The 25245-nt window shown below is 43.4% G+C and overlaps 1 protein-coding gene across 6 annotated transcripts in view; it reads right to left on the bottom strand.

Moving 5' to 3' along the window:
- Window positions 1–3273: 3273 nt before the first annotated feature.
- Window positions 3274–25245, bottom strand: part of MACROD2 (mono-ADP ribosylhydrolase 2) — an 895555-nt gene continuing 873583 nt past the window's right edge. For 3 of the 6 annotated variants that reach the window (XM_062610811.1, XM_062610786.1, XM_062610797.1), the window contains 3 exons: window positions 14513–14596; window positions 8732–8800; window positions 3274–6808 (listed from right to left, as the gene is read on the bottom strand). In XM_062610811.1, the coding sequence (XP_062466795.1) occupies window positions 8739–8800; window positions 14513–14596 (146 nt within the window). In that variant the 3' untranslated portion in view covers window positions 3274–6808; window positions 8732–8738. The remainder of the gene's footprint in view (window positions 6809–8731; window positions 8801–14512; window positions 14597–25245) is intronic. The other 3 variants (XM_062610792.1, XM_062610793.1, XM_062610804.1) reach the window with 3 other exon arrangements.

The raw sequence follows: 25245 nt of genomic DNA, 5'->3' as shown, positions 1-25245 counted from the left end.
AGAGTACAAAGGTTATGTAACTGAATTAGATAGAGTATGTAAAGTATATAATTAAACTATACAATCTAAAATAATATTATTAACTATACATCTCTGACAGATAGTAGATACAGCATATATACCACATCATGTATTATGTAGTGTATATCCAGGCAATTCACAAGCATTCCCCACCATTCTCCACCATTTCCTGCCTTTCCTTGTAATCCCCTGCAATTCCATCTCGTTCCCTGCAATTATACTACATACAGTGCATACTATATATTCTATGTCTAATATTTTGTATTAGAATATGAACTAGATTATGTATGTTAGATGAATTGTCTTTTATGTACACACTATATGTCTCTCCAATTTCCCTTTCCTGTGCAAATATAACCCCCTCTTTACCCCCCCAGTGTGGTGGTGATGTGACTTGCAGGGCAGAGAAGAGAGTTTCAAATTCAGGATGCCTCTGGGTTGGTGGGCTCACCTGTTTGCTGCTCATTTCAGCTGTCTCATGATTTGATCTGTCTGTGTTCCATTGTTTGCTGTTCACCCTTCTATTCCAAAACTGATTTCCTGGGTTGGCAGAGAACAGGGGATAAAAAGGAAAAATGAAACTAAAAATCAAGTTTAGGCTTATGCTTCCCTTCCAGAAGGATGCTTCAAGTGAGCAGGTGCTCAGTAGCTGGTGTGAAACGAGTAGGAGTTGGAAGTATGCGGCACAGACCCACCCGTCTCCCTGGGCTGTGCAAAACCCAGCACTGGTGGTGGTGCTGCTTCCGAGGCTCCTGCTGAATGATATTACTACAGGCTTGTTCTGGTCTCCCCTGCACTGCGCTACTTTGGGACAGCAAGGTGGTTCTTGCAAGGCTTGACCTCCTTGCCCTTTTCCTTGAGCAATCGCATTGACTAAACACCAGTTCTAAGGGGTGGAGGGGGTTATTGTCTACAGTTTGCTGCTGAACACCATCATTTCTTTCTGTTGGAAACCAAACTTGATCACAATCCTGTTTTCTCAGTGATATCATTTCTAGGTGAGACGTGTCCAGGCACATTGACTGGACTATACAACCTGTACTATAACGCAATTTAGGTTAACCAGGTGCCACTTGCTCTGCAATCTTGCAACATCCCCTTCCTGTGGTGAGCACACTTACCTGGCATCACAGGAGTCCTGTGAAGCTCCTCTAGCACTGCTCCCTCCAAGAGCTTGCTGAACTCCTTGAGACAAGGCTTATTTCAGCTCACAGCACCAACGCAACCACTGAGTTGCAGACCTCCTGCATGCTTGGTGAGCTGGGTTCAGAGCTGGCTTTGGGCAATGCGCGTCTTTGCACCAGGAGCAATGGGAAGGTGAAAATTCTCTGTGGCAGACACAAAGACATTCCAATGTCCACCACGTGCACATGTGTGTGCCCTTCTACCGAGGAGAGGGCGATGCTCAACAGGTTTAAACACGAAAGAAACCTCATCTGACTCATGCAAGCAGTACCCCACAGCGACAGGCTGCCTGAGCTGCCACCAGATGGAGCAGCCTCCCTAAGGACATCCTCCACCGGCTGCGTTTTCATCAGGAATCTCCCCACCTCCCTTCTTTTTTTTTCTACAGGAATTCATCACGATAAATGTTTTATCAGTGAATTCCGAAGGAATTAACGGTGATTTGCCACTTACTTTAAAGGGTTGCCGACAATTCTAATGGAAGGAGAACTTAGGGTATTTAAATGTCTCCTGACAATTTTATTTAAAAAAAAATAAAAAAAGACCAATTCAAGCCTAATTAAAATCCCAAAACACAGTTTTCACCGTAAGAGATAGATCGAGGTCATAAAGACCCCTTTGGAAGCTTCTGTGCAAGAGGAGAGGGAGGCGGGGGGTGAAGAATGAAAGCCAATTTAAGGCATACACAGAGCTCTCTGAGGAGTGGTAGGTTCACAAGGAAATCCTGAAAGGCAACTCAGTTCCTCTTGGAGAATCTCTCTAAGAAGGCTGAGCAGGAAACGTGGTAACCGGGCCTCCAGACTTTCAGTGACCTCTGATGTTATCAGCTCAGCACAAGACTTCCCCAGCCACAATCTACCACCTTCCCAAACAAGATGTGGAAGGGGAAGTCCCAATCTGGCCAGCAGCAGCCAGAGTATAACCAAGGATAGTTTATTGCTCATCTCAGCCTAGCAGACTCACCTGCTCCTTGCCTAATCCATGACATCTGGACAAACACCCATTGCTGCAAGGCTGAGCAGCCTCAACCATGTGCCTTCTTCATCTTCGAAACAGAGGTTTTCCTCTTGACCCTGTGCTATTCAAAATGGGTGGGAGAGATAGTACTTGTTCCTAGATGAGAGATGAATTTATTTTTCTCCTTTTAAACATATACATTTGCCACGGACAAAAACATCCCCTTGCAGCAGAAACAGTCTTCAGGATGGGGAAAGCGTGCGCCTCCTTCTAGGCTGTGCAGTTCTTCAGATACAGTGAAAACAGAGTTCTTGAACTGAATCCAGCAAAATGCTGTGTTACAGCGACTGTTGGCATTTCTCTCTCTCAGGTTAGCTCATGCTACCAAGACTGTACATGACAGTTGGGTCCTGCATCAAGCAAAAAGGCAGGCATTCCCCACTGCCACGTGTCTCCTGTGCCTTTTCCTTTTCCATCTGGCAGTCAGAAGGTTTCAGGCAAGGAAAGGTCAGATTTCAGAGAGGGAATCCATCCGTTGCGGGGCTTTGAACACACAGAGCCACCCCCCTAACTTCAGTTATCAATGATTAAATCCTTGGCCTTGGATAAGAAGAGTGATGGTCTGTATGTGTGTTTTCATCTACACTGGTGCCATGGGAAGAAAAAAGCCACCTTCCTGACCTTTGCAATATCTTCTACTGATTAGTCTTGAAAGAAGTGACAGCACAAAGAGCAGATAACATCCTGTGTACGCTGCGTGTTCTCTGTGATACCTATGGATTGCATATTTGGGAGTATTCTTTGCCAGATGATAGATGTCTGGGATTTAGTACTGGTACATCTGCTGGAGTGGGTTTTATAACATCACTGGTGCGGCCATGGGACCAACTCCTTTTTTGTCCTACAGGGTGCAAAGTCCCTGTTCTCACCCTTTGCTGCTGCTGTCCAAAAATCCCTCCGAAGAGTCAGTTCAGATTCCACCATCAAGTGAACAATATGAAATGAGGACCCAGTTGGTTGCTCTGTCCAAGCTGAAATATGCCCCAGTGATAACCAAAACAACCCCTACACAATCAGTGAGGAGGGAATAAACACACGAGTCGCATCTCCTTGGCTTCAGGACAAGCTTTATTAATGTTTCACTTTAACAAACATCATAGTATGAAGGCATCAGTTCTTTAAGTTCTCCAATACGTGGCACAGACAAAGGAAAAATAAGACTTGGAGGCAAACTGAGCATGTGAGTGGGAGAGTAACAGAAGAGGCATGTGTTAATTGATAGAGGTGCTAGACCATCTATTAGAAGACATTTTGCAAGCAACAGTCTACACTTCTTTGCACTGACGTAAAAACATATTTTTGGATCAATAAAATTACTTTTTTAATTATTATTTTCTTAAAATGTTCATTTATATCACAAATGTCAGGGTAAGGCAAATCCTGGATGAACCATATGAAAAAAACCCTTATTCCCCAAGAAAATAGATCTGCATACTCTGTTAAGTTTGTAATTCCAAAAGCAAAGCCGGCATGCACTGCATATAGAGAAAAGTCTTTGTTGTTGTTGTTGTTTTAATTATATTTTTTATTCAAGTGCCTAAAGCAGAACAGTGTTAATTCACAGAGAGGCTTTCTCAGTGCTTTAGAGAAAGATTGACAATTAGTTGCAGCAAACGTGTGACCTGTTATTACAGACTCTCTCAAACATCCCCTTTGGATGTCTACGTGGAAGGAAACCCATTCGTCATTGCAGCAGTCACAGCCTGAGGAATACTGCGTCTAATGGTAGGGATGAGTGCTTCCAGACATAGGAGAAATAACCATCAAGCAGAGCCTGATACTCTGTATGCAAACATGAGCACCAAAGGGCTGCTAGTTCCTTTATGCCACCTACTGCAAACACATTTTGGGTTTAAAACAAAATCCTTGGTGTAAGTCCCTGCGGGGTGATCTGATGTGAATCTTGCTCTTCCACAAAATCATCTCCCTGCACCTCTGCAGCTCCAGCAAGAATGGTGGAGACTGCATCGAGGGGCACAGCTCCAGCCCCAACTACTAACTCAGCTGAAGTACTCATGCTGCCAAACTGTACTCACCTTATGACTAGTGAACCCCCCACACACCTCAAAGCAAAACACACCTGAAGAGACAAACCCTAGAGACACAGCTGCAAATTGTCCTGTAAGGACTTTATCAACTCCTATGTTTGCTTGCTTTTACACTTCCTACCTGGGCTTCATGCTTTGCTGCTCCATCCTTGGTTCATGATTTCAAAGACTCACTGCTGTTTGAGGACCAAGATGAAATGAAAAGTGTAATGAAATTACTGTCGGGGATTAGTGTCTGATGTGATGCACCTGATGATCTACCCACCTTGGATCTCCTCAACATATCACACAGCTCAAAGTTGAGCTTGCCCAGTTCATTCCCCACCCTGCAGGCTTAATTCCCTCACTTACCTACATAGAGGGAGCCCTGCAGTCCTGGTCTTTTCACACACAAAATGGGAATTGAGAGGACAGGTGCCCAGTGCATTTACTCCCCTTCCTCCCAAGGTATTTATCCACTCCTGCCCCACACATCAGGACAGGCTGTTTCGAACAAAGTTAACCACTGTGGAAAATATACAGGAACATACAGGATGCACCCATGTAGATGTACTACATGGTCTCCCACTGAGGAGGACAAGGGCCAGAGGAGTGGTATTTAGCAAATTTAGGTAAACTTAGCAGTATTATAAACCCAATTTATAGGATTTTACACCAGCTCATTTACTCCTTCCACAGTTGATCCAATTCAGAGTTACACATTCCCTCATCTCCAGGACAAATACATGATGATGAAGCTCCTCAAGATCTTCTGTAGCACAAGTGCCACCTGGGTTAAAATGCCACAGGAGCTGGCACATAGAAATACTCTTCTGATCCCACCACAAGGAAACTTGGTGGAACTATGCATAAGGAAGCAGGGGGCTGCCTTTTTAGGGGCTGTACTCTCCAAGTGAAATCTGGGGCTTTTCTTGCTTCCCTTTCTAACCCTTGTTTGTCATGACACCCTTTCTAACTAACCTGCTGCTGATGGGAGTCATCAACTGCTGTAGCCAGTGCTAGGTGCATTATGGCCACATTTGACTTGCTGTTACACCAGAAGATGATTTATCACCAAATCTAGCTGGGATAAACCCACATCATAGGAGGACAGAGCTACATATTACCTTGGTTTTTACTTCCCTCCCCCCCTTTTTTGTTTTGGGCAGGTAGTAAACAACTATTTTGGGATTCATGCATATTTGGGGAAAAAAAAAAGAATATAATCAATTACATTCCTTATGTAATGATCAAATTATCAGCCGTATTTGAAAACAACCTGGACACGGGTTGTGTGCTCTTCCACAGAGTGTACCGTCTATCGGTTTTGGTTACAGCACGGTTGGGAAATGTATGTGAAACCCTTTTGTTCCTTTTCTAAAAGTCTCAGCGCAGCATTTGCTGGCAGAACAATTGACATATGGTGAGACAAAATAGCTGCTAATTGCTTTTTTGTAAAAATTAAAAAAAAGGAAGAGATCATGCATATGCAGTAGAAGATATAATGAGGGCTCACACAAGATACGGTGTGAAGTTGTTAAAGCCAGGAGCTGTATTTAAAGATGCCTTGAATGCAGAGCGCCTGTTATCCTGTCACTTGCAGGACTGAGGAGGTATCTGTTGCCTACCCATACCTACAGCTCATACTTTCAGCACTGATTCTATGGGAAAGAGCAGGAATGATTTGCTCGAGGCCCAGTGAGTTATTCATGTGTAGGACCCACAGAAGAAGATGGCACAGGGCAGGCTGGTCATAGGTTAGCTTTCTCATGCCAGAGGGAAAGGGAAAGGACAGAGCCTCAGGCGATCCTGAGGCACTGGGATGACTGAGTTAATGTGCAAACTCTGCTTCTAGCACAGACTCAAGGGAATCCGGCCTCTTCTAGCAGCAAGGGTTTGGACATGATGACCTGCTGTCTGGTGACGGCAGAAGCTGCCCACCGACAAGCCTGGAGGTGGGCAACGTGCAGGGCTGTCTGTAGCAATATCTCTGAGATTCTGGAGCATCTAGTGTTTCAAGTCTCTAGCACAAGGAGGGCGGTTGTTTATCAGTGTGTGCAGATTATAATCCTTTGTGGCAGCTCATGTTCTCAAAGATTTCCATTTATATCCTAGGGAGGAGTTAAAAAAAAATAGGAAGCAGGGGAAGGAGAAAGCTGGCTCCTAGAGGTTGCCTGCAGACAGTACTGCAACTGGGAAACAAGATAAAGATGCTAGAAAACAGGTGGGCCTGGAAACAGGCTACTCATGATACGATGCAGGAGGAAAAGAGACCCAATATAAGACAGGGACCACAGTTCAGAAGAAACTGTTGTAATTGCAGGGATAATTGCAAAACATTGTTAGAACTCGGAACTCATGTTTCTTTCTAACAGGCTTACAGAACGAAATGCAATGAAGAACAAAGAGAAATTAAAGCAAAGAGTCATTCCCCCAAAGCTCCCTCCCTCCCAACCCGTGGAGCATCTCTGCATGCTCTTTTCTGCCAAGAATGATGCCATAGGATGTCAGCGCCTGCCCGTCTGGTTTCCTCGGGTCTTTCCTCTCCTGCATCCTTCCTTTGGCACAGTGTGGGAGAGAAAACATAGGAAACAAAAAGGAAACAAAAGGCACAATTTCAAATATCTGCACATGAACCCAGGCCTCATCTTTCTAGTATGTACCTATGGCTGCTTCTTCTGTCACACGCAGCACGTATATGTGTCACACTGTTTATATATAACAGTCACTATTATCTCTATAGCAAATTGTGATCATAAGGATTTCTTGCACCATGCTATCTAGGCTGATATCAGAGACCCCCAGCTCTCGTGGGTGCTTTGGTGCTAGATCACATATGTTAAACCCAACACATTAAAATACTAAACAGACTCAGCAAAGGGACTTCCTTGGCTCTGAAAGACCCTAATGAAACCCTATGAAATTTAACAGGCTGATCAATCCTCCCTGGGGACCTGTTCCTTGCAATTAAAACAGAGGCATCAGTGTCAGGAGGACGTTGATAGAGAGCTGCAAAGGATTTGATTCCTGCTTCTAATCCTACACATGCCATTAAAATGCCGAGGAAGAGATGGTGTGCCCCAGCTCAAGCCTCTTTGCTTTACAAAGGTGCCAGCAGAGCCAGGTCTTCAAGTGGAACTGAAGAGATTTATTAATTGATTGCTAATTGTGATATTACTCCTGTGAACTCTGCCTTCCTAAAGCAAAAATTACTCCAGCTCAAAGAATTCACAGATACTCATTTCCATGGGAAAATGCAGCATGAAACAGACCTAAAGGCCAAGTGAAAGGAGTAAAAATCATCAGATAATTCTTTTAAATTGCAGGAGGGTATTAACCTTTCCTTGTATTTTTAACAAAGATTCCATTAATTCCTCTTCCTTTTTTGATTGAACAGAACATCCAACCAGAAGCTAGGGGAAAAGGAAGACTTGTGGAAGCTGTACTTTAATGGTAAGGGCTTTTTCTAGTTTTTCTTCAGTACTTTTTACCAGGGACCCCATCAGGCCTATTTCTCACGCCAGCAGTACAGCAGCGCATCCCCTATGTGCTGACAAGGACAAAGGGCTAGGCTCAGTAATAAGACCTTGTATTTTAAATCTCTGTGATGCAGCTGCTGCCACTGTAAAGCTGCTAGATTTGGTCTTGAGCTACATGAAATTCCATTATAAGAATAAATAACACATTTTGCTGTATGTGAAATTGGCATCTCACAACAACACTACACCAAAGGAAGCACTGTGCATTAATGCTTAAAAACTACTTTCAAAAGAGAAATGACAACTGTTTCTTGTTGTAATTGGGGATGAGCCTCAGACTTCTGTCTCCCTACCAAATTATCTGTTTTTATCTAGGGGTGTGGCTGTTTATGACAAACTCTGCTGCAATAATCACCATTGCATGCTCCTGCCATAGCGCTACCATTTAGCACAGAAAGCCATAAAAAGCTCCAAAAGGCAGCAGAGCTCCAGAAGGCAGCTCGCTGACTTTGCCTTGTTTTTCAGTGCTGTTGCTACATGTGACGTTAAGGCATTGGAGAGCCAAAGGCAATAAACCCCTTGTGACGTGAACTGTTATTCCCAGAATACAGATCGTACGGAACTGAGCTTGGTTCCAACCACTATAAATTGCCTGTCATTTTCCTAAGCAATGCCAACATTTGTTCATTCAGTTGCTCTTCTGTTCCTTTTCTTGGTGCTGTCTTGCCTTCTCATGATCTAAGACTGTACTGTCTAAATCTATTACAGTTGCAGACTGCTACTATAATATTTACTTGACAAATCAAGTCTACTGGGTGCTTTCATTTTTTGGTGTAATATGGGCTGTATTAGACAATTTTTTCTTTTCCTTTGAATTCTGTCTTCCTCTTTTTCTTTGCGTAAATTCTATCTAAAAAATTACAGTCATTTTTAAAGCATGTTTTCAAAAAGAAAACGAACGGAAAACGGTGTGGGTGTGTGTAATAGCCATAAAGGTCTTACCTGTTACTTAAGCTTCCCTCTCTGTTTCCTTAGGATCATTTATACTTTCAACTTGACTATTCATTTCAGCTGAAAACAAAATGAGACAATCATCAAATTGTATTCATGATACTTAAGTTTATCACATCGAGTAATAACTGCTTCTAACCCAAAGGAGACATTTATTGCATTAAAAATTCTATGCCATAAATCCACAAAAGGTCTCTCGGGCCACTCCTCCTAACATGCGGTTCCATGGAAAGCCTGATGAGCAGTGCTGCCAGGGTACAGGCTTCAGCACTGCTAGAAACACCAGCCTCTGGATCTAGATTTTCCCTTGAGTCTGCATCACCCAGTTTGAATTTGGCAGCCAACCGAGGTGTCCAACTCAAGAGCTCAAAGACCCTCCTCTGCCTCTGTAGGCCACAGGCAAAGATACAGGTACCTCCAGAGGGTCATTCAGACCTCTGGGCTAAGTGGTCTCAACCCTCTGATTGGAACATCCACAGGCTTCAGCCAAAATCCCCAGCAGGACCCGGGGCTGAGCTGCAGGCTGAACATGGATCAATCTCCAGTCACAAGAGATGCTGACTCTGCCTCCAGGCATCCTTGAACTGCAAATTGCTGGAGCCTGGGAGAGGATTCAGGGGCAACATCACTATTCTCCTACACATACCAGTTTCACTCGTGTACTATCCATTTACAAAACCAATCTTCTTTTTCTTTTTATATTTTATTTAAAATTACCAAAAATAAGAAATAATTTAAATAGAGAGCTTAAACCCATTTCAGCCTGACCTTTGCTAAAAATATCATCTAAACTATGGGAGGTGTAATTGGTCCCATCTAGGCTAAATATAAAAGGGTTACTTCAGCATGTGGATTTTTAAGATTGATATTTAGTATTTGTTCTGCAATAAATTGGTATGAAGCCATTTATATGAAGACTCTATTTTTTTTCCCTTTCTCTAACCTTACTTTATGTTGTGGCATCAACTGCAGATTACAAGTCATTTGATGTGGGAGACAGGGAAAAACCTCAAACCTCAATGGGAGGTTTGGAAAACTAAGGGAAGATGGAGGGAAGAAAAGCCAAAAAGTCAATAACTATGCTACTTCCAGACAGGCAGTATGATCTCCTTCTGAATCAATATCATGTCAATACACCTGTTAGGGTTTTGATGGATTATTTGTAAATTATTCATTATCTATATGCAGAACAGATACCGTAAATGGCTTCCTGGATGTATGCAATGAATAATAAGAAATGTATCTGCTCCTGATTATGGTGCTCTGATGCACATCGTGTTTAGCTATGTTGTGTTCTTTACCCGCATTTGCACAGCAAAGACAGGATGCTTAATAAAAAATCATTAAGTGAAGGCTGCTGCACACTGACAAGAGCAGCCTCTCCCAGCCTCTTCATGCTGGCCAGCTTCACTGGTTGGGTCTTCTGAAAATACTATAAAGCTTCACTCATGTTTTACAGAGAGCTCCTGCAAAATGAAGCTTGGTTTGAAACCTGCGGCTAGGCTCTGTCAGCATCCCAGATGAGTACACCTCCTTCTCCTTCCTTATTTATGGCTACAACCCTGCCATGCTGATAGCACATCACATAGAGGGACATGCTTCAAGGGTAACGTGAAAGCACATGGGAGCCCCAGTGGTGCAAGAGCAATCACTGAGCCCCACTATTTTGCAGTGAAAATGGCAGCCAGGCATCACCATCACTAAAAGCATGCACACTGCAGCAGGGAGGTGGCTCATGATCGCTAAAGCACCAGCAGGTTTCACTATTAGCTTTATCCTATGTGTTTGTGACTATGCTCAGCTCTTTACCTTAATGCTGGTAGGGACAGGAAGGTCTAATTGAAAGATAAGCTTCTGCAGACCACTGGGTGAACCCCCAACAACAGATGTCACTGAGAGGCCACCTCCACAATCCACTATATTTAGCTGTAAAATAACATAGCAGCGAAGCACCTACCGCAAGAGCAGATGGAAGAGCTGCCACCACGTACGGCAGGGATGTGACTCACAGCCCTTGTGGCCTCCCAGCACGAGTTAGTGGCAGAATGATGCTGTTAGCCCTGAGCACGCTCCATCCGATTGGATTGAAAGCCAAGAGTGGTCCTCTCCCCACTAAACAATGCTTTTAGAGGTGTTAAACTGCTGCCTTATGTTAGTGGTATTTTTGCACCTACCATAACAGGCTACAACAGCCAACAGCTCAGTGAAGCACCTGAAGTTCAAGGAGGCTGTGTATCTCCTAAATTCAGTTTTACCTGCTGCCCCTTCTGCAGCTTCTCATAGGGCTTTTTATGACAGAAATGGACATTCCCATGCAATGGAATCAACCAATCTTCTGCACTCTGTTTTCCCTTTAATTTTGACCTGCTGGGGAGGACCTATCTGTACCTCCTCTCTCAATGTACAAGCTGCTTAAATTATGCCCAGGGAAGGCCCTTCCCTCAAAAGCAAGCAGGTTCCCTGCAGAGGAGAAGAAATAACCCAGCAAATAGTTCTCATCCATCAACTGCTGAGCTGGTGGACGTGCATCGGCAGCAAGTCATCCCGCCTCTCCCCTGCAAGAAAGCTACGTGCTTAAAGGTCAGCTAGCCAGGAGTCACAGCGTGTCATCTAAGTAGAGAAGACAGGCAAAGAGGAGACTGCAAAACTAAGTTTAGTCATCTACAAGAGAGCCAGTGCACTTCCCCACCCCAGGATATTATGCTGTAGACCTGGCTGGCAGATGACACTAAAATATTACTGTCTTGATTGAAATAGGACCTTGGTCAGACTCTTACTTGCAAACATAACCTATTTACTCAGCCACTTGCTAAACGATGTTTCCTCCTTGCATCCATGTAGCTTGGCTATAGCACATTCAGCTGTAACTCCAGACTGCCTAGAAAGAAAACCATCTATCTTGAATTCAACCTGCTGTGCAGTGATGAAACACATGCGCCTGTTTACTTGGTAGTTACTTGTTTCTTGGATTTTACATCAACACCATAACGAGCATAAGGGTGTTAGCTCTTGAGATCCTGCTTTTATACAGCTTTGGTGAATCACATGAAGGTGAGGTTGCTGATGGCGCATTCATCAGCTTGCACAAGCTTATGAGAAAAAGAAATAGGAAATTTCAGGTTTGACACTGCCTTCATCTTTTTCTTTCCTCCTATTGTGTCAGCAAGTCAGGATGCAGCTTTCCACAAGCTTGAAATAATAAAGGAGAATGAGTAACCCCATTATGAAAGGAGGGAAGAGTTTGATCCGCCTAATACCAGCTGGAGAGTAACATCTGTCTTAGTAATCTTTAAAGCTTTGGTGGCATGAATCAAGGAAAAAAAAAAGAGAAGAATAAAAAAGACAGCTGTCAGGGAACAAACATCTAGAAAGCCAATCACCAAAGGTGGGGTTTGTCTTCATTAAAAAACACTTATCAGGTAATCTGTCCTGGGTACAAGAAGTTTAATACCTAGGGGTTTTCACTCCAGTGGCCAATGGAGATTGCCAGTAGCAACCTGCATACTTGCCTCTATTCATGTTTATGGGACCACCCTCTGACAGCTTTCCCAATGGAGAATCACACACAGCTTTCAAATAATAGTCATTTCTGAAATGTATCACTACTGCAGCCCTGCCCACTAGATGAACCAAGATTGAGATCCACCCAAGCTGCCTAAACCCTCTGCATCTCTAAAGTGCTTTTCGCGGCGACATGGTACATGAAATTAAAACACAAGAGCCAGGCTGCCAAGAGGTACCTGGTGATATATGCTTGTGCTTTCAGCTGTGAAGCGATGAGTTCTCCTGGGGCGGAAAGAAAGGGACCAGAGAAAAAATAGGCAATTTACATAAAAATTACTGTCAAAGAGAACCTTTTTCTTGCTTCCTTTTTTTTTTAAATCTCAGCTAGTACCCACTACATTCAAAAACGTTAGGGCTTTTTTTTTTTCAGCAAAATTTAACCCTTCAGGTAAAACAGCATGGGGAGTTTGATCCTGCCTCTGTTCTGATCTTTTTTAATAGATAATATATGTCCACAAGAAAAATCCCCTGTAATATAAGCCCAAAAAGCAATTTAAGCTGTAGTGAAATGAAGACTTCCCTGAACAGCAGAGCACTTTTCTGCACCCATAGCAAACACCCTTTTCCTGTCCTTTCATACAGCTTGGAAAGATCACAGAAAAGGAAGTTAAAAGATGCATGACATGTGGAGAAGACCTTATAGGATAAGCAAGTCTGGAAACAAAAAAACCTATCAAGATCATCATTTCAGAAGCTGTCGGCTGATCCAGCTGTGCTGTGCTATGGCACATGTTACAATGGATATATGACCACTTTTCTTTCCAGTGGGAAATCCCTTTAGATGTTCTTTTAGTAAATTTGGACTTGTTTTCACTAAGCAGCCCAGATCCTTCCAAGGCTTCGAAACTGAAGTATTTTAATGGGAGTATGACTTTTTGGTGTGTTTGTTCAGAGGATGAGGAGAGAAGGCTGGTTTGGCTTTATTCTGCATGCTTAATAGTAACAGCATTATCTCTAGTATGTTTTTGCAAAGGAAATCCAATTATACATGCTTTCTTTCCTTGTGCCTGCAAAAACTTCCCTACAGGCCAGTATCGAAATCAGCCACTGATTCAAACCCTGCAGCATGATCTGACATCAGAGAAAGGAATCAGCATTAGGTTCCTTGTGTAATCAATAGCAAAAAGAATAGAACTGTTTTGTCTTTGAAATGCAGAAAAAAAGTATGCCTTGAATTTCTATTATGTGAGTGTTGAAGAGGGTAAAGGAGGAGTTAAAAATCAGCCTTCGTTATAAAGTCTACAGTAATAAAAGAAGGACTGGAACCCCAATTCCAAACCCACTGCCATTTGGAGCAGTAAAGAGGATGCTTTGTGTAAAACCCAAGAAAACCCCACACGTAGCTCTGTTAAGATCTAAGACCTGACCTAGAGGAGTGATAAAGGTCTGTTTCACCAAAAGTTCAGCCCCAGAATGTGGATCCCATCTCTTATTTCTTTACATACAGGAAGACCCTAGAAGGACAATTATTTTTGTTTATGAATACGTTATGCACTGCAGAGCTCAAGCAACATCCTGTTACTCAGCCTCTGCCAGGGCTTTGCCAGACAGCAGGGTCATCTGCTCACCAAGGTCAGTGTCAAAACAATTTCATTTCCACATCAGGAGATCTGCGTTGATAATGTCCATAAACCTGACTGGAACTGCTGCTGGATCAACCAAATTGTGACAGCTTTATCAATAGTAAATGTCCTAGGGAGAGAACTTCCATCTGCTACCAGACTCAGCTAGGCATGGACTCTGAAGGAGGAGGAGGAGGAAGGGAAATCAGCTCTGAGCTAGAAGGAGGCCAACATACAAGGTCAGAGTGGTTATACACCCAATAGCTGCCCCACAATGGAGCCAGGCACTAGCACAGAAATCTTCAGCAGTATCTTATAATTCCTGTGTGAAACCACACATATCTTGGCCAATTTGATATCCAGACCAGAATTACAATGGGCCTAAAGTATTTTGTAGTTAAAAGGCAGGCAGACTGAAGATACCAATGGAACACATAAAAACAGTCAACTAGAAAAGCAGGGCTACGGCACTGAGAGGTACTTCCAACAGACTTCCAAGACAGTAGAGATTGTGTAAACTTCAAGAAGACTCAGCTGAAGAGATTATAAATGTAACTCTTGTTTTAGGGGAGAAGTGTACAAACAAAGCCCAGAAAGGCACGCTATGTATCCGCTTCAGGACAATTACAGTTTTAAAACAGCATACCATCCTTATTTGAAACGTCTGCCGCTTCACATGCGAGGTCAACTTTCATAGGCTCTGCAGATGTTTCCTCTTTCTCTTGCATCCCTGTAAGAAAAAAACAAAGGAGAAAAATCAATACTTACAGTACCGATTAATGTATAATTCTCAGACTGCATATGCCTGTTTCTTTCTTTTTCTTCTGGGATGCTCTTACCTTTATAGACTCTACTGCGCTATAGCAGCAGCCATTAGAGAAAAGGGCAGAGAAAAGGATACAGGGGGAGAAATATGGCTTGAAAATAATTGCTGCAATATTTGTAGCAATTTACACTCTTTGCTAACCGGGACTGTTAAAACCACATCATGGTTTGTGCTTCTGCCTCCCTGCCATTCTTTTCTCATCATTTTTGAAGAAACCCTTATGCTCATAAAACGCAATATATGATGGGGACCTAATCACACTTTCTCTAGCTAGCAGAATAAAAAATAGATACAGTGAGAGTTCAAATATTCCAGTTAGTCAGACACAAACTAGAATTTGAATTTAGGAAAATACATTTTATCTCAGTAACTCAACATTTTTATCTCTTCTGCCACAGGCTTGCCCGGAAGCTTAGATTCAATCTCCTAACAATATCTGAAATGGAAAAAAAACCCTGTGGTTTTGCTGTTTTGTGCACATTTCTCCTAATATTCCACCATTTAGAGTGCTGAGAAGGCAATTTTTAGTTAATTTCCATCACACTACTACCCTACTTTTGTGGCAGCTATAAAGCCTGTTGCACCTATCCCGCACTTGAACTATAGGGTGTCAGGCTACCGGTTGCTAAGCAATCTAGACATTTGGGTGATTATTATGAGGCAGCAAAGTGTAGTAAGGACTGAGACACTGCAAAAATGGTTTACTCTTAAGCTGAAATAATTTAGCTCTTCAGCAATAGAGATGAAATGGTCACTGTCCCACAAACACCTTCCCCTTCCTGTGGAAGTCTGGAGTTGTTTCTTAAGCGCACTTATTTTGTCCATAAACATATATCTACCATCGAGGTTTTCAAACAGTCTCCCTTCTAATTGCATCTGTGAGCAAATACACTGTCATGGAGATTCTAGTTTCCTCTGTGCTTGCTTTGTTGGCAATGTTATTCTCACAGGCAACTTTCAGCGCACCTACCAAGAATTCAAATGCTCCAATAAGGACACAACACACAAAGAAACCATCCAAGAAAGCTCAGTTAGCCACCTTGGCAAGTGTAGGGGCAAGTGCGATGGATGACTTTACAGTGATGGAGATGTCACCCATCATTCTGACAGATCTTACTTCTCCTGCAGAAATCCCTCAGTGCATTACCTTATCACCAGCTCCACCTCTCCCTCGCAGGTTTAAAATCATCTCCCCAAACAAACAATCAAAATGCCTGTAAACATCTGTGACTGTGAACCCTGTCTGTCAGTGAATGCCTGAGATAGCTCCTTTGTGGGTGCGTCAAATCCCTGATGCTTCTCCTGGGAATTCAGGAGAACGAGCATTGGTTTTCTCTTGAGGTTTCATATGCACCAACGGGCCCAAGCATTCCCAGCACTTGTCCATAGCTCTTTTTGGTTCAAGCAAAGGATAAACCTAGGTCATCCCATCGCAGAAGTGTGTGCACATGACAGGAACTTGTCAAGTACAAGAAGGTGTGTTCAAAATCTCTGCCTGACTTCTCCTAGCAATACGGAATTGGGTGAGTATGAAAGCATGGTCTAATCAAGGAAGATACAATGAAGTTCTGCTGATTTGCTGGGGGAAGCAGCTCAGTGGAAAGTAAAAGTTTGGAAAATCAAGAGTCCCACCACAAGTGCAGTCTGGAGTGGACGCAGCCCACCAAGACACTTGGATGACTGATGCAGTGATTTGGGATCCCTGCTAAATCCGAAGGCACTCCAACTGGCAGCTGATGCCTCTGAATAGGACTTCACCTCCTCTAAACCACTGTCTATTAACCAAATAAAGCAGATTATGTCTTGGCTCCCAGTCTCTCTAACAGCTAACAATATCTAGTTGTCAGCTCCTGAAGATTCCTGCGTGAAGTTCCCAGGCCCTATCCCAAGATCTCCCATTAACTATCCAGCACGCTTGACTTCACCACGCTGCCAAAGGTTTCTCGCTTCCAATTTCAGAGCTCTCTCGTGCAGCTGACAGGTGTGAAGGATTACTGGCACGGTGCTAGGTGGAGACACAGACTCATTAAAGAGAAGACATTCTGTGCATACGTGTGCATGGGTACACGTATGCACATGGGCTAATTAGGGCTGCCCTTGCAGAGATGAAAGCAGAAGGTGTTGAGGGCCCTCAGTACCAAAAGCTAAAGGTTCCCTGCCAAGGTGAGCAGCCCTAGATAGAAGCTGGAAAGAGTAACGGCAGCAGCGAATGTGCAAAATTACCTCCCAAGAGGTTTAGGGCCATAAACACTGTCAGAGAGCACTAATGCCTGTTCTGCTTTTCCACCTTCTTCCAAGTGTGAATAGATGATTCCTCATCGGTCTAGGAAGGAATTATGGCCGTATCAGGGTTTTTTTTTATAGTGTGTGTTGATTGTTGGATGCTGTCAGCAAGAAAGTGATAGTGAGAAACAACGTTCAGGGACAAACAAGGCAGAAGATATTTTAAACCTTAACAAAGCCAAGCACCACTGCAAACCTTGGGAGGAGGCCTGCACATTATATCATCCAATTTTGGGGAAGACTTTCAAACTTGGTTAATATAAATCTTCATTTCTTCCCTTGCTGTTATTGTGGGAGGGGGACAGGAGCACTCACTATATTGCCACGCATGTGGAAAGGGTATTATCCAAACAGCTGCTTCCCCACAGTGCAGTAAACTCGAGTGCCACACACAAATGAGCCCATTTCACATAAACAGCAGAACTCGATCAATACCAGAACCACGTTGACAACCAATTTATTCTAGAGGCCTCCTCTCACTCCCTTGTTTTGATTGCTTCAGGTTAGAGCACAAACAAGCAAAGTATTTCAGGTCTCCAAGCAGGAGCTGAGAGTTAGGGAAGAGGAGGGAGTCTGGGAGATACCACTTTCAATTTCAATTACCATTTCCAATTGCGCTCCTGACAGAGCTTGTTACCCGAACCCTTTGCAGGCTGGTTACACAACCAGCCCTGCACTAAGTGAAAACAGGCTTCCAGTGCAGGCAGGGATGGCTCCCAGCCCTTTGAAATGCATAAGGCAGGTATATAGCAGGAAGATAGAAATCTTTGTACTGTTACTTCATCTTTATTTCATCTTTTTTCCTCCTTTATAGTCACAATCTGTCAATAGTTCCACGTGGTTACAGCTAATACGCTGCTCTTTCTCTGGAGAAATGTGGTTCCGGATTCATGTATGAATCACAAGATTAACATGAAGATGTGGTGGTTGTTGGTATATTAGAATCAATTTAAAAAGTGCCCGAATACAGAGGTCAGACATCTATGCTCTATACCCCTGAAAAATCTCAATAAGTAAGAAGTGTAACCCTCCTCCTCCTTCTCCCTCTTCACAAGGCTTACATCTATTTCAAGTGATAAAAGCAGGCAACTATGCAGGCTTAGAAGCTGTAACACACAGCAATCTATAAAACTCATTTTTCACCTGATCATCAGCAAGGCTTTGCTGCGTACTGGAAAGCACCTCTGTAATCAGGAGAGGGAGGCAGGCTCCTCTCCCTAGTAATTCAAAGCAAAGTCCCAATGTAGTCTCCCTAGAATTGATGAATCATGCCTGAAGTGGGCTCCTGCTCTGAGCTGCCCCACTCAGCAGGAGCTGAGAGGTAGGGAAGGGGAGGGAGTGTATTTTCTCTTTGCTGACTATTGAGGGAGCCTGGGAGATCAGGCTCCCTTGACAGAGACCAGCCTCTGAGACCAGCCTTGGCAAAGTCCTTACACGAGGTGTGGGTAAGGGATTGTCAAGTGACCTCTGAATCAGGAATGTGGATTGCTGCTATCAGTTCCCAGCTTGTTGTAAGGTCACAGACTAGCTTTAAGATGAACAGAACAACAGATTTCATGCATTCTTGAGTTCTGTCAGTGCAAACACCAAGACAACTTAAACCTTAAAAATTCCCTAATTTTAGAAGGCTTTCAACTAAGTGGCAAGTCCTGGCCCTGAGATCTTTCTGAACATTTGAGGAAGAAAAGGTTCATCAATAATACAACAGTCCAGACAACTACTATTTTCATAGGCAAACCAGCAAGATCATTATTCCTGTAGCATGTCTGCCCAGCAATTCTGGGTGTTGCCACAGGAATTCCAATAAAATACTATCCTGCCCATGGACAATTTGCAACCAGGGGAAATTTATCAGTTGTAAATTATTTGTAGAGCAGTTGCTTCTACTCATGTTATAGACTTGGAAAAAAATCACCTCTGTCATTATGCAGTATGAAAACCACATTGCAGCTATTCTGAACGATCCAGATTTCCCTGATTCATACCCACTGAATGGAATTTATTATTTTGAGTTTAGCTGTAAATACGCTCCCCTAATTGGGAGACTCTGAGAGATGGAGGCTCGTTAAAATCTAAATTTCTCTGGTTAAAACTCGAAGGCACCATTTTTCATCTGCAGCAACAAAACAGACAAAGCTGTCCTGACACACAGCTGCATTGTCTTATCTGCCAAAACCAGTTCCATTTTTCTTGCTCTGCAAATAGCCAGAGCTTTTTTTTTTACCCTTACTCCTTTCACTGTAGCTCTTTGCTAATGTGACTGTCAAGCCTTCATGTACTTTGTTTGCCACTGTATTTTAGTAGCATTACAAATGATGCTTCACTGGGAAACTGAAGCTGTCTGTGATACAAGGGCTCAGTTTGACTCCTGTTTGACACCCCCACCTGAGATGACTGACCCTTTTAAGCAGACCAGATTCTACCACATAAAAGTTGCTGTGTTCTTGTATGGCTCTATATGCAAAACCACCCAACCTGCTGCTCTCGGGGCTCTAATACAAACAGCAATCGCTGCCTGTCTGCACTCTGTTATGCTCAAGTCGGTGAGCAGTTTTTCCCCTTTGCTATCCCTTCTGCAATGCACAGCACAGGAATGACACTGCCACAAAGGTGCCTCTCACTATTCAGCGAGGCTTCCTTAACAACAACCATCTCCATCCATTAAATCAGGAATATTGTACATCGATCAACACCCCCACACACCAATTAGGCACCATAGAGATGAAAAGAACACTCAAGGATGCAGATTTTGGAGGAGGGTTTGCTGGCTGGGCCACTGGCTTTGCTGAGGTTTTGAAGGCACTGAGCATCATTCCTTAATGCCACACATGCACTGTCAGGATTCACGTCGCAGCCCCTTCACCGTTAAATGGAATGTTTACCCTCTCTTTTGGCGTTTTGGCTTTGTCTCCCAGAGTAACCCAGTGCAATGAAGCTCCCCGTCCCTCCAGTGTAGCGTGCATCATCTCGACTCTCTGTGTTTGTGCATGCAACTGTACCTAAAGGCATCGCACTGCTTCCAGCCACTGTTTTTCCCAGCTCAAGCTGAACTGCAATTTTTTTAATGCGATTTAAAAGTGTCTGAGATCCGCTTATCCCTATCCGCTTCCAGCCCTTTATTAAACATACTGTTAGTAAATCTCATTATGCCTCCTTTTCCCTAAAGGTGGGAACTGCAGGGCAGTGAGGATTGTCTCTCAGCAATATGGTCCATAAGATCCATACAAATTGGGCTTCTCTAAAATTGCTAATGCCCATCAGGAGCTCTTTGTGGCTTTTGTCTCTCTGTAACAACAGGATAAACCAGCACTCAGCAGGCTCTTGATGAATACAAGGGTATACCGTTTTAAGGAAAGCCCTTTCTCATTTTTCTTTAACTCTCAAAAAAGCCTGTGTAAGAGGCCACGTTGCTGTTTTCCTGATGCTCTTTCTGTGAAACCTCATATCTGAAATGGAGCACCCAGAAGCTTCCATTGCATTCCTCAGTCGCTGGCTGTTAACGTAGCTAAAATGTTGCCTGGTTGTATTCAGTCTTGTAGATCACCTGTCCTGTGCGGCTTCCAAAGACCTTGTGCTCCATTTCCCTTCCTAAGAATAAGGCAGACAGCATGGTCGGTGCTGTTACGAGATTAGATGGGTTTCTGAATGAATAGAAATGGCATGATCATTTACCTTTCATTCCCATTCTTTTTTCCTGCCACCTTCAACCATTTATGAAACTTGTGATTTGGTTCAGCTCCTGATCAGTAGCACCCCGATCCTGAAAATCTCTATAGGTGTGAGGAATTACAGCACTGAGGACCCTTTGGTGTAAGCCACAGGAAATCTCTAGGTCTAAGGCTCAGCTTTCATCAGGGGGAATGATGTTGGGCATTCAGAAATGGTTTTCTAATGCCATGGCCATGGCAGCAAGCCTGGTGATTGACCACCCACTGTCAGAATGGTACCTGCACCTCCACTCTTCTCTCTTTATTTTCTCTGCACACTTAAGATGTTCCTGTACTGCAGCCTCTCTGCAGCTGTCCTCATAGAGCAACTTTAATTCCTCTTTTCCCCACTAATCTGGGGTGAGGACTTGGTCCTTAATTTTGAAGAACTGATCCAGGAATTTAATGGTTTAATAGGCCTTGCTTTCCCCTCAACATGAACAACTTAACAGCTCGTGCTGCCACTGGGTTTTCCATCAGCACATCCTGTGCCCCTGCTCCATTTCAATCTTGCATTCACTGTATTTTCTGAGCATTTCAAATGATCTGGAGTCAAGTACAGCAAGGCAATAGCCTGTGAAAGCAAAGATTTGTCAGAATGCCACACTATTTGTTTCAGAAAAGGGGAAGAAACTTTCTGTATCCCTCCAAAAGTGCCACGCCAAACAGGAGAAAATGGGCCAGTCCTCATTCTGGACTATGAGAAGTAGGTGGGACTGAGCCAGTCCTCATTCTGGACTATGAGAAGTAGGTGGGACTGAACAGAAATAAGATGTATAACAGAAGTTATAAGGAAAGGATGGGGAGGGAGAGGGTAAGAAGCTGAGAGGACACAAATAGCAAGCTGCCCAAGAACTGGAAGTTGGAAAAGTTCCTTTCACACAAGCACCCTCCTCTTTATGAAGTCCTTGCTCCCCAGATACAGTGGAGAGGATGATGGGGTGAAAAAGCATGCCATCCGCACAGGGCAAAAGGAGGCTTTGCCTGAGTTTCTGATAATGCTCAGGAGGGGCTGCTCACCCTTATGGCTGCAACCATTTATTTCTGGGGTCACTGCTTCTGAAGGAGATTACTGCTGAGTCAAAGAGTAGCCTTGGAAAATATTCTATTCAATTCCTTTTCAAGGACACTATTGCCAAGTGTATGAAGAATGAGCTTCAAAGTAGCAGGGAACAGCAGCAGAAGGGTAAGTAAGGAGGGCATATGGGTCTACCTGAAAGGCATTAACAATACACAGTGCAACAGAAAGACTCTTCCCCATTATTTATCCAGAGGCCCCAACCTCAAGTTTGCAGCTTAAAATAAAACAAGGAGGGACACATGAAGTTCAGCAAAGTTAAGCTAACGGAGGTAACCTTGCAGGCACACAGTAAGTTTCAGACATTTTGTGATGTGAAGATACAACAGGCAGCATGAAAAATAAAAACTAATTAAAAAAACCCCAAACTCACAAAACCCCCCAAACCTCAATGAAAACTTGGATAACCAGAAGTAGAGCATACAGATCACTCTTGCTCTTTGGACAGAGTACTTGCCTTTCCGAAGGCCCATCACCTCCTGACCAAGCACCCTGTTTTTACTTTTAGAAGCCTGCTAACTTCCTAAAACCAAGCTGAACATAATAAGAAACTCACTTGCTTGAGAATGAAGAGGTAATTGGCAGCACTCAGTAATGGAGACCTCAGAGATGATACTTACCATACCTTTTTCCCCTACTGAGACCTATGTTCAATAATGACCTTTTCCCAGAAACAATTAACATACCCTTTTACTTTTTTAACTGAGCTCTGCTCTGCCTCCTTCAAAGCCAGAATGTTACAGTCAGCTTTCACTATATGGTGATAAACAAGAACCTGTTATAAAGGACTAATTTTGCTACTAAGCTCCTGCTCACCTGCTCCAGTTCTCTGGCCTGTTGTTTCAGACCTGGATGGTGACTCCTCAAAATAGAACAGATGTTTAAATAACACACAGAGAGGCACACTTGTGTGTATATATTCACGTTTAAGGGCAGTAAGCAATTTTTCATGAGTCAATGGCTGGGAGTTGTTTTCTCTCTGTAAGGAAGGGAAGAACCGAGTGATAGATGGTGGTGCTGGATGCGTTACCCAAGGCGATGCTCCCCATCCTGCTTGGGAAGCACCATGCACCCTGTGGAGAGAAGCCATTGCTGAAATCTTGCTTCTGGAGATCCATGCAGCTTTTGCTGTCAGAGGATGTCATTAATGCTGACTGCTGCCCTCATTTCTCCACTGAAAGCCTGGCATCCTCCTCTACAGCAGTGCGTGAGCCAACACCAGCCAGACTCAAAGGAATGGGAGGGAAAGAAAACATATTGCAAGTGCTAAATTACCTCCTAAGTGTGGATGCCATTTTTAATTTCCACTGATAGCTGGATGAATGTAAGAGCACAATTTTACCATGATGACATGGAGTAAGATGTTTCTTCAGGAAATAAGAGAACTACATGAAAGCAAGGGGTGCTCTAACCTTCAGCTGCCCTATGCCAGCAGGCAATAACCACATCCTCCTTTGAACACAGAGCATATACAAATAAGACATGACAAGACTAAAATCTCTAAATCACAGAGGGAATTGCATGCCACCTACTCCCACTCCGAGACAAGCCTAAAAGAACAACGTAGCTACTACCGTGGGCATTTCAGTTCCATGGTGGCAATCATGCTTTTCTAGCCATTTCAGTGGCACTGACATTTTGGGGAGCGAGGGAGGTGCAGAGGCAGACAGTGACAGTGTAGCTGGTATTTAACACCTGAAATACCCACCTGTCCTCCTGACACTCTTCCCACGGAGCCAAGAGAATTTCCACAACACTGAAAACACAATGGAAAGTATGTCTTCTGTGGGTTGCTTTTATTAAATAGCAACCCACCAGCCTGGGTGTTATCATCTGCACCATAGGAGCGTATCACCACATGACAATTGGCTTGGCCAGTATTTCCTGGCAAGGCTGAAGACTGGATTTAGATCACCAAACCAGTGAGGTTTATTTGCTCTGTTCCTTGGTCAAAATTTTAAGACCAAATCCAGAATTCACAGTGTGGGGTAGAAAAATGTTGCCCACAGCAGAGCTTCCAGAGAAGCAATTCTGCAGGCCAGGAGAAAGCAAGTGTCAGTACTGGCAGTCATGGGCTCGCTTCTTTTCCTTGCAGAGAGCCATTATGCAGTGTTTTCTAAAATTGTAAATGTTCTTTCTGGCTCACAATGAGAAACAATGCTAATATGCATCACAGGGTGTGAGATAAAATGTGCGGTGCTATTGTTGCCTTTGATTTGTCTCCCATTTATATCAGCTCGCAGTAAGAATTACACAAAGACAGAGCTGCAGATTTTGCTTCTCAACTTTGTCAAATTTCAGCCTTTGTTTGGTTCATAAATTCTAGGGTCTAACCAGGATGTTACATCAGAGGCAGGAATTTACATTTAGATAACAGGATGCAAAGAATACTAACAATCATAATCTTCTCCCCTCTAAAAAGCTCCAGAGTACTTCCCGATTGACCTCAGCTTTGTAAAACAGGGATCTGACTTATCTCCTTTAAGCTGAACATCTCTTTCTGCAGTAACCTACCATTCAGGGGGGCTATTTTATCTTTTTTTGGTGTTGTATTTGTTTCCTTTTCTCCCCCTCTTTTCCTTGATTTTACTGAGCCTTGCTCCTTGTGCTGTCCCTTGACTTAGCCTTTCCCTATGGAGATGGCTCCAGTTTGTAGTGTGGGAAAAAGCCTAGGAAAAGACCCTGAGCACAGTAAGATAACTGCAAGAGGAAGGCCATTTTGTTTTTTTTGTAAGATACCTAAAAAATAGGTAGCAGACGCTGCTAAGAACTGCTTTCTGACTGCAGGACACTTAAGAGAGACAGCTTTTCTTGCTTGGTACCCTATACAAGGACTCACTAGTCATGCGCAAGTAAAAAGCCAGCAATGTGCATTAGAGCCATAGTAAATCACTCTGGAGAAATCCTCAGTCAGGTTCATCAGCTCTGACATGTACCAACGGTGATACCCAGGTCCACTGATTAACCACATGTGCAGCTCAGTCCAGGTGAAGAAGGCAAGTACTGCTTTATTCTTAATAACACTTCCACTTACACAAGCTCATTGCACTCTTTTATATGTGGCATGTGGCATTTCTGAGTATCCCACAGCACTGGATGCTGCATTCTGGCTGATCTTCAGGGCACCTCATTGTAAGGAACCCATGTCAGCCATCAATTATTAGGAGAATTTGGGGAGATGTTATGGACTTGGTCAACAGCTGTTGAGCTGGTCACTCTGACAACTTTCTAAGCAGGAGAACAAGGGGTCAGAAATTTACTCTAGGTTTCACATATATCAGAGACTTATTTGTATCAAAATAATGTAAATTCAAATAGCAAGTTAGACTAAGGCTGGCTTAAAACTAGAATGTTACTGTTACATTGGGTAAAAATTGGAGCAACTCATCTGAAAAGCTTAGGCATAGTCTTTCTCTCAACCATCTTGCCTCCCCTCCAAATTATGGAAGATTCCTCAAAGTCTCCTTATACTTCGAGGCACCAAA

This window comes from Pezoporus occidentalis, unplaced genomic scaffold (assembly GCF_034315485.1).
Source record: "Pezoporus occidentalis ecotype Australia unplaced genomic scaffold, CSIRO_AGI_Poc_V1 ctg10, whole genome shotgun sequence".
Taxonomy (NCBI): domain Eukaryota; kingdom Metazoa; phylum Chordata; class Aves; order Psittaciformes; family Psittacidae; genus Pezoporus; species Pezoporus occidentalis.
This window is presented reverse-complemented; position numbering and strand designations above follow the sequence as displayed.